The sequence below is a fragment of the Protobothrops mucrosquamatus genome, unplaced genomic scaffold (genome assembly GCF_001527695.2).
Source record: "Protobothrops mucrosquamatus isolate PMUCROS unplaced genomic scaffold, P.Mucros_1.0 scaffold1311, whole genome shotgun sequence".
In the NCBI taxonomy this organism is placed as follows: Eukaryota; Metazoa; Chordata; class Lepidosauria; order Squamata; family Viperidae; genus Protobothrops; species Protobothrops mucrosquamatus.
The window spans coordinates 135,610-145,179 of record NW_015387512.1 but is presented as its reverse complement, the minus strand read 5'-3'; the positions used below and the strand labels follow the sequence as shown (position 1 = coordinate 145,179).

Here is a 9,570-nt window from a genome sequence, read left to right as displayed (position 1 = left end):
GGGGGGGGGGGGGGGGAAGAGATATTTGAAGAAGAAATCCAACCAGATTTGATTTTTAGGACTTAGATGTGATTTTATTTATTTATTTGCGTGTATCCCACCTTTATTATTTTTATCAATAACTCAAGGTGCTGAAAATATGTAATATTCCTTCCTCCTCCTATTCCATGTCTGTTGCCAATCCAATATTCAGTTTTCTGCATCATAGTGTAAGATGAATAGTTTAATGATGGAAAAAATCCAGTTTAATTCAACAATGTTAATCTTAAGTTTAGAAAAGTAAACCTTAGGGAAGCATATTTTTGTTTTATGTGTATTGTGCTTCAGAATGCAAATAAAAAATCCAGTATGGGAACAAAAATGATACGGTGATCAGGATGATTTAGACATCTTTGGTCTTCTTTCTCTGGCCTCATACCAAGTAATATCTCCCATCACAATATTCCATTTCAGAGATAGTTTAGAGTAGAATATTTTCATAGCAATAAATTAAATAAGGTAATTTAAGCACTGTGCTTAAATTCTGCCTTCTAATAAATTTTTTCAAATTCTTTCTTAATTCCTAAATGGTAAACCAAGTAAAGTGTTTTCACTTATTTCAGAAAAGGCGTCAAGCTAGAGAAGACCTAATCCGTCCTTGCCCCCTTCCATTTTATTTATAAGAGTGTGCAGAAGGACCTTCATCTGGATCATGGCTCCCATTCAGAGAGGGGGGAAAACTGATATCTACTTCACTCTCTTGTTATTTTTCATAAGCTTCTTATTTTGTACTTGTTAGATTCAGAACATACTTTTTTCTATCCTCTTTCCAGTTTTTTCTTTGGAGCAGAAATTAAAACTGTAAGGATTTTTTAACTGCAAATATTTTGATGAAATCTAGCACTAGGAGCAAATTTATCACTGACTATATGGCTACATTCTCTAAGGTATCCTATTGTTTCAGACATTAATGCCAAGGCATAGAATATTTAGAATGACTGTTAAATTGATCTTCGGCATCAAAATATATGTGAATTAATGTTTGTCAGCCGTAATTTGTTGTTCTACTTGGTGGTGCTAATTAGCCTTTCATTAATACCTCATTTATATTTGGAAGTGTTATGTGCATGTCCTTGTCTTGGTTTACCTTGGATGTTAATATGGTATTTATACCAGTTTTACTGATAGATTGAACTCTTGACTGGCTCATCAGCTTTATGCATTTCTGCAACTGGATAGCTAATTTAGTATGCCTCAAACTATGGGCCATAAACTACTCAATATATCCTATTAAACTTCTATATTGAGCCTGAGCATAGGAAGTCTATAGATCAGCAAAGTTCAGATTTCATCAAATTAGAGGACTTCATTGCCCCATGAGAATTTCCTTTTCAATTATTATTTGACAGCGATGCCTTATGTAATATTTTTGGACAATGATTTTTAAAAAGGCAACTCATTCTTAAATAGTTGGACAATATTGGGTCAGTATATTATATTAGCTGGACAATAGTGGGTCAGTATATTATATTATTTATATCATTAGATAAAACGGGTTAATTCAACTAGGTTTTATTTGTAAAATGACCTCAAAAGCTTCACAAATATGCTTCAAAGAATTTGTGAAGCTTTCTAGGTCAATTTGCAAATAAAACTATTCTGAGAAAGAAGTATCACTGTTCTTCAATCATGTTGACTGATACTTTTGAAAAAAAAATCAGCTTTTAAAAAGGTTGCTTTCTGAAAGTTTTGAATCTGAAATGTTTCCTGCACTACCGTTGACAACACTGTCTGCTGTGGCATAATTCCTTTTCTTGTGTGCTGTCAGAAATCTGGTTTTCCAAGCACCATTTAAAAAAACTATTGGAAGTCTATGTAGATGGAAATAAATATGCAATTTTGTTCTAGAGGGGATAGGGGATAGCATGTACACTGCAAAAATGCATTGACTAAAAATGTCAAAGCCTTTGTTAGATTTTAATTCTCATTTTCATCCTGTTTTTCAAGGCAGTTTCATATAGTATTTCTTTCTCCAATTTTATCCCCACTGTCTCAATCCTCTGAGACAGGTTGGGCTGAAAGAGTAAGTTATTAGCCAAAAAGCATCTGATGAATTTCTCTACCTGAATATGAACTTAAAACTCTTTAGTCTTGGTCTAATACCTTAGCTATTACATACTGTGTATGGTATGTACTACATGTAAATGGAGTCTGAAACAAAATACTGCAGTGTGGAGAGCTAGCATCTATTCATCTTTTTTCCAGGATATTATATATTGTTTCCCCTCTGTGCATTTTTGTTCCCTCTCTTGTTCAGCAGTCAGCCAACATTATGGGGTCACTGAACACAGTTCTCACTATGTTCCTTTGGAGATCTATTTCTGTGTGTGTGTGTGTGTGTGTGTGTGTGTAATACTGATGTTCTCTTGAGTCTGCTGATCCCTATTTCTTGTGAGTGGATGGTACCATTTTAGAACAGGAGATTGATGCTGTGTCTATTTAGAAATTAGACATTTTCAATGGGATTTATTCTCTAGAATTTGTGCAACGTTTGAAGCCTAAATTATAGTTCATCAGATTGTTAAAGTCTACTGTAGTACATCACTGGGAACCTACATTAGCCATCTCTAGAGTTCATTATCTGGGGAGCAAAAGGAAACAAGAATCAGGCTCAATCTAATTTTGAGTAGCTTTCATATATTTTCTAAGAGGTTCTCCCATTGTTGGGAGATGTACATTATGAAGAATTACTGATGTTTATTCCATTGATATTCTTTACCATGATATCTATGATATAGGCTAGGTAAGAAGTGTTTATCCAAACATATATGTATAATGTTGATTGAGCATGCTCAGGTCAGGGTTCATGGAATTCTAATTGTTTACAGAAGGATTGTTACATCCAAGAAATCAAGGATAGAGGAAAGGGAATAGAAAGGAGTGACCATCTGCTCTGATGTCCCAAACATATTTCATGTATATAACTGCTATTTTTCAGATTCAGCAAAAGATTTAATTGAAACTTGTTGTGCTGCTGGACAACAATGGGCCATTGATAATAATGAATGTATGGAAATTCCAGTAAGCAGAACAGGTGGTGATATTTGCAGGTATGTAAAATAAAAGTGTTTTTTTTTAAAGTTGAGTTTACAAATATCCTGCACACTATAATATATTCAACTTTATGTTCTTTATGTCAGGTAGAAATATATTCCATAGATAATGCTACTGTCATACTGTATATATTGCTTAGATGATGATGATGATGATGGAGCTTTTCAGGCATTTTCTAATAAATGTGGATTTAATGTCAAGGAGATACTTAAAAGCTCCATTCTAGAATCTCAGATTCTCAAAATCTATTCACATCTATTATCATAACTCTGGAATAGATTGTGCATTATCAGACTGCCATGAATAATGTTTTTTCCAACGCAACCATCTGCATCCTTTACAAAACACTAGTTGTCATGCCAGGGCTGTTGTGAAGACACAGGATTCTTTTGGGCAAATTTTAAAAAGTGTCCCTGAAATGGAGAGAGTTCATGCTCCCTGTGCCACCTTGCTTGCAAACAATTTTCTCAGAGACAAGCTGAGGACTTTCTCCACTGGAGGTGGTAGACCACTTTTGTTGTTCTTCTTCTTTTATCCAAAACTCAACAACTCTCAGCTATGATGCCTTTTAATTGCATTTGTTTTAATATTTTGATTTTATGATCATTTTTATTTTAAGCCACCTAGAGTCATTTTTTGGTGGGATGGGCTGCTATAGAAATATGATAAGTAAGTAAATAATGAAAGTGCCACAGATTCTCTGTACTTTGCTGGTGCCCCCTCAATATGATGCTCTTATGCAAAGCTCAGTCTAAATAACTGAACATAGTGGCCCTCACCAGCATTGACAGGGCAAGCTACTGTATATACAGTAAATATAGTGCAAGCTCCACTCCCTTTGGCACTGAAGAAATCTGGTTGTCAACACTGCGACGATCTTGGCTGAAGCCATTTTTGCTTCATTTTCAGTTGCCGCAGTACTGAGAGGGGGGATGAGTGGTTTTAAGGTAGACTAAATAATTTGTCCCGTGGGAACCAAGGTCATAGCTGCCTGACTTTTGGTGGGCAGAGCCTTTTGTTAGAAAGCCCGCCAAAGTATTCTATTGGGGAACATGGATAATTACATAGTGCTGGGGTGGGAAATTACTGTTCTGATACTTTGTAGCCAATAAACATGTTCTTAAAGGAAATATCTTGCCTTAGAGTTCTGCTTATACTGGTCTCATCTATCGGACCATGACACTGGTATCAAAATGTCTGCAAGCAAAGAATCAAGCTCAGAGAGCACCAAGGAGTCCCCTGTTGTATATTCTGTTAACATCCATATGACTGTTTGCAGATTAAGAGTTCAGTTCCTTCATATATCTCTAAGTGTACTGCAGCTGCCAAAAAACCCAACATAGTTCTAAGCTGCATTAACAGAGGGATAGAATCAATATCATGTGAAGTGTTCCACTTTATTATTGCCTTGGTAAGGCCACACTTGGAATACTGCATCTAGTTTTGGTCACCATGATGTACAAAAAGATGTTGAGACTCTATAAAGAGTACAGAGAAGAGCAACAAAGATGATTAGGGGACTGGAGGCTAAAACATATAAGGAACGGTTGCTGGAATTGGGTATGTCTAGTTTAATGAAGAGAAGGACGAGGAAGGACATGATAGCAGTGTTCCAGTATCTCAGGGGCTGCCACAAAGAAAAGGGAGTCAAGCTATTCTCCAAAGCGCCTGAAGGCAGTACAAGAAGCAAAGGATGGAAACTAATCAAGGAGAGAAGCAACCTAGAACTAAGGAGAAATTTCCTGACAGTTAAAACAATTAATCAGTGGAACAGTCTGCCTCCAGAAGTTGTGAATACTCCAAAACTGGAAGTTTTTAAGAAGAGACTGGACAACCACTTGTCTGAAATGGTATAGGGTTTTTTGCCTGAGGAAGGGGTTGGACTAGATGAGCTCTAAGGTCCCTTTCAACTCTGTTATTCTATTCTAATAGTGAGTGCACTATTAAAGGTATATGAAGGAACAGAACTCTTGATCTAAAGCAGTAGAAGTATTCCAGTAAAGAAAAAGAAATCTAATTATTCTAGCTGTGAAGAAAAAAAAAACCAATCTAGCACAATGGGAAATTAAATTGTTGAAGTTCACATTTAAAATGCTCCCTGAATAAAAAGGTGTAGTATTTTAATGGATCTTTATTTTCATTTCATATCCCAGTGTCAGGCTGAATTCATGCTCATAAAATTCTATTAATTTCAAAACAACTCACTGTAACATAATTTCCAAAACATAGCTAATCTTTATATTGTGACTTTGCAAAAGAAAGTGTCTTGTGATAAAAAAAAAACATGGCATTCCGTACTGTGACAGAATGGAGAGAATAAATACCATCTGCCATTCTGTCGTGTGATCTTCCAACCATACAGACTATTTGTGATAACTTGAGATAGGAAAAGAGCTTGGGACACACACATACACAGTTTCAGGGGCTAATAATCTGGCAGGGAGCTAATGGTGTTGAGCTTTGAAGGGAAGAAGAAATAAAATGACTTGTGAATAAAGATGCCATTTGGCAGTCTTGGGTTGCTGAACAAATACAGAATTCAGGATGATTTTGGCATACAAATTGCTATGCAGGGAGGAAAATGAAAGGATATGGAACTATCTAGCTAGCTCAGATTTCCAGAGACAGAAAAACTTCAATTCAACCTAAAGAAGATCAAGGTTGTTGTAGCCATAGGAGATTGCTAGCAGGCAGGCTCTAGACATTTTGGCCCTAAGCAAAATCACTTTCTGGCGCCCTCTATGTTTTGGCTCATCTTCCAATTTTATTAGAAATTTTAAAGAGCCACTCTCTTGTTTCTTTTTTTCTTCGAGTTGAGCTTTATACTTATAATTTTCAGCCCCAGATATTTTCTTTTCTTTTCTGGGACATTTTCACCTTATTTACACAGCAAATAATTTTAATTACAACAGCATCTATTGTTGTCATTGTTGTTTGTCATTGTATTGATTCCTCTGTCAAGAATCCTGAACAAGTCAGGCCATGATTTTCAAACATCAAAAACATCTGTCAGGCTACCTCACTTCCTTTATGTGGACAATTTTGTGTGGAAAAACACCATCTAAAACGGAATCTCTGCTCAATTCTGTCCAAATGTACGCTATATACAGCCAAAGTATTGCAATGAAATATGGATTGGACAAATGTGTCACTCTTCCATCAAAAAGGGAAATATAGTAAAACTGGAAGAATTGAAACATCCTATGAAAATAACATCAAGAGTCTGGATGAAGATTTTATTCATTTATTTATCTATTAAGAAAATGTATATGGCTGCCAGTTCACTCATGGTGACTATGAGCAGCTTCCAAAGATAAAATTCCAGTAAAAAACTAATAAACCCCAGACCCCCTGGTTACAACAATAAAACCAGCCACTCTGGAGTCCTCAGGCCCAATGGCATGTCTTCAGGGCCTTGCAAAAGAGTGTCAACGTAGGGCTAATCTTCTTTCCTCAGATCATTACAAATATCTGGGCATTCTTCAAGATGACAACATCAAGCACACGGAAATAAAAAAACAGAATAGAAGTGAATACATCATGATAGTGAAGATCCTAAAGTTTAAACTCAGTGGGGAAAATACTCCTGGGAAATTCCAGTTATTAGATATAAAACTGGAATAGTGGACTTGGCTCAAGAAGAATGAAAAGTCCTGGATAGGAATACCAGAAAAATAATGATATTGAACCATGCCCTTTATCCATGTAGTAATGTTGACATCTACTTACCAAGGAAAATAGGTAAGTTGTAAGTACACCAAACAGCTGAAGAAGAAAAAAGGACATTGGAAGAATATCTGAAGGACAGTAAAGAAGATGCACTGAAGATAATACAATATAAAAGCTTACTGAATACCAGAGACCAAATTGGCCTATAACAAAGTGACATTGACCCATTTCAGTAGCTTGACCAGATGATATATGTCAAAAGCATGCTTGAATCAAAGCATTTTACTATAGGTCTTTTCTGTGGTAGTTCCACCTTCTGGAATATTGCTTCTCCAGTAATATGTGCATTCCCACTTTACTGAAATTCCAGAAAAAGGTTAAAGGTATTTTATTTCAATATTCTTTTGGTTCCAGCTGAATGTGGGCCTTACTTTGGTTTTATGGGTTTCCTCTTGCCTTTCTCTGTTTTTGTTTTTTTTTTGAAAGCTGGATGTATCTATCTGTTATTACACTTTTTTATTTTGATTTGGGTTTTGTTGTATATTGCTCAGAGTCCTTTGGAATGTGGGTAAGTTATATGAAATGTAAAATTAATTAATTTTAGGCCAACTTCCTGTAAATTGAGATAAGCTACTGAGAAAGTCTCTTCTCACATTTTTGTCAAATATACCTTCCTTCTTGGGACAGAGTTTTGATGATATAACTTGTTATTCAAATAGCCTTCTCTCAAGTCCTGTAAATTTTATATTCATAATCAGCAGTTTATACTGCATTCGACTGCTGCAAATTAACAGCCAGCAAAGCTGCTGAAACAGTACTATATCTGACACTTCTAGCTTCTAAAGATAGTTCCATACCATATAAATTATGTTGCAACAGGCCAAATTCAAGGAATGGATGCTTTTGTCCAGTGCGCTTCTTCACTGGAAGTGCAAACATAACTATCAAATCTCTGTTTTGTTTTAATGAATAGCCTTCTGGTGCTTGTCAAAAAAAGAGAGAAAATTTGGGTAACTTCTGCAAACAAGTTGAACCAAAATAATAGACCCCAGAAAAAATTTGGTCTCAAAATTCCATGTTGTTCAGTGACTTGGAAGACCAGATCAGCAAGCATGGCATTAAACAGAAATTTCACAGTACTATTTTCAGAATCCCCCTTCCTCAACAAGAGCCACTACAAAGTTTGCCTCCAAAAGGCATTCCAAGAAGCTTATTGAGAAGGTAAGTGTCTATGGAGATTTTCAGTCATCCAGGTCGTGCAGACCAGCTGTCTGCAAGGATTATAAATCCTGCCATTCCCCACTATCCAATCAGAGCTGAAGAAGTTTCTTGGATGAGAAGCGAAACATCTTAAAATAAAAACAAGAAAGTCCAGTTGTTTTGTGCAAAAAGCACCTTTGGGACTTATTGAGAAGGGTATCTTGATTGACAGGATTCCCTTGCAATTTTTACTCAGTTCTGGTATATATCAACTGAACTGGGAGTTCTGATTTATAGTCAGACTGAAAATGAATCTAGATAATCTGTTTTACTCAGAATTTTTTGAAATGTTGAAATCTTGTTTTTATCACAAAGTATACAGTTTTGCACTTTTGGATCAGATACTTTGAAACAGATTCAGAACTAAAAGATTCCAGCCAATTTAGCAATTACCTGATACATCTTTGTTGTTGTGGCAATATGTAGCCTTGGTCAAATCATGGTTAATATTTTAAGTTGACAAAGCCACAAAAGCTTTGGTTATGCAGATATTTTTGGATATGCAGCATTGTAATATGTAGTGGAACAACGTAGCTATGAGCAGAGTGCCTCTTTGAATTATTTGCACCACCTAAATAATAACATGCTGGATATGTTGCATTGCACCAAGTTTGTATGGCTTGTGTAGAAATAAGTAAATTAGTTATAAATGAATTAGCCCTAGCCAAGTATAAATATGAAGAAATAATAAAATTGGTTTTATTGACTAGAAATTGAGAAATGCAGTTTTGTCTCTTTTTTTTTATTCCATACTTCCTCTTTTTACAAATACAACTGTATATTGGGGGGGGGGGAGCAGATGCAATACTTTTATAGCAAAATTAGGTACCCATGATGAACTAAAGTCACAGCAGACAAATATGGTTTTGCGTAGTGATAAAGTATTTTTAACTTGAAATTTCCATTGTTTTAAAGGTTAAAAACTGCATTAAAAATTTGAACCGAACTATGGCATTCATGTTTGTGTTTTTCTCCTTTGTGTGCAACTTCATAATGAAATCATTTTCCCAAGGAATTTCCCTGAATTTAATAATTATATTCATGTACTTTTCTTGAATATAATGAATAAAATTGTGTTCAGACCAAATATAAGTCCTTGAATGTATCATTTTCTCTGTTCTTTTTTGTCTCTATGAACTTTATCATAAAATGTAAATGATACATGTTTGGGATATAGCTTAAGGAGATATAAGGAGGTATATCTGAAAAACTCAGTATTAGTCACGGTCACTCATGCCCTTGTCACTTCCCGCCTGGACTACTGCAATGCTCTCTACATGGGGCTCCCCTTGAGGAGCACCCGGAGGCTCCAGCTAGTTCAAAATGCGGCCGCGCGGGCGGTGTTGGGAGGGACTCGTCGCTCCCACGTCACGCTGCTTTTGCGCGAGCTGCATTGGCTGCCGGTAGCCTTCCGGGTGCGCTTCAAGGTGTTGACTATTATCTTTAAAGCGCTCCATGGCATCGGACCTGGCTATCTTCGAGACCGCCTCCTGCCACAGATTACCCCCCACCGACCTGTACGCTCTCACAGAGCGGGTCTCCTCAGGA

At 36.2% G+C, this 9,570-nt stretch overlaps 1 protein-coding gene across 1 annotated transcript in view; it reads left to right on the top strand.

Moving 5' to 3' along the window:
- The window catches only part of LOC107292274 (fibulin-2), a 69,138-nt gene that overhangs the window by 58,484 nt on the left and 1,084 nt on the right, over positions 1 to 9,570 (top strand). The window contains exons 5-6 of the mRNA XM_015821352.1: positions 2,978 to 3,089; positions 7,849 to 7,983. Of these exons, the coding sequence (XP_015676838.1) occupies positions 2,978 to 3,089; positions 7,849 to 7,983 (247 nt within the window). The remainder of the gene's footprint in view (positions 1 to 2,977; positions 3,090 to 7,848; positions 7,984 to 9,570) is intronic.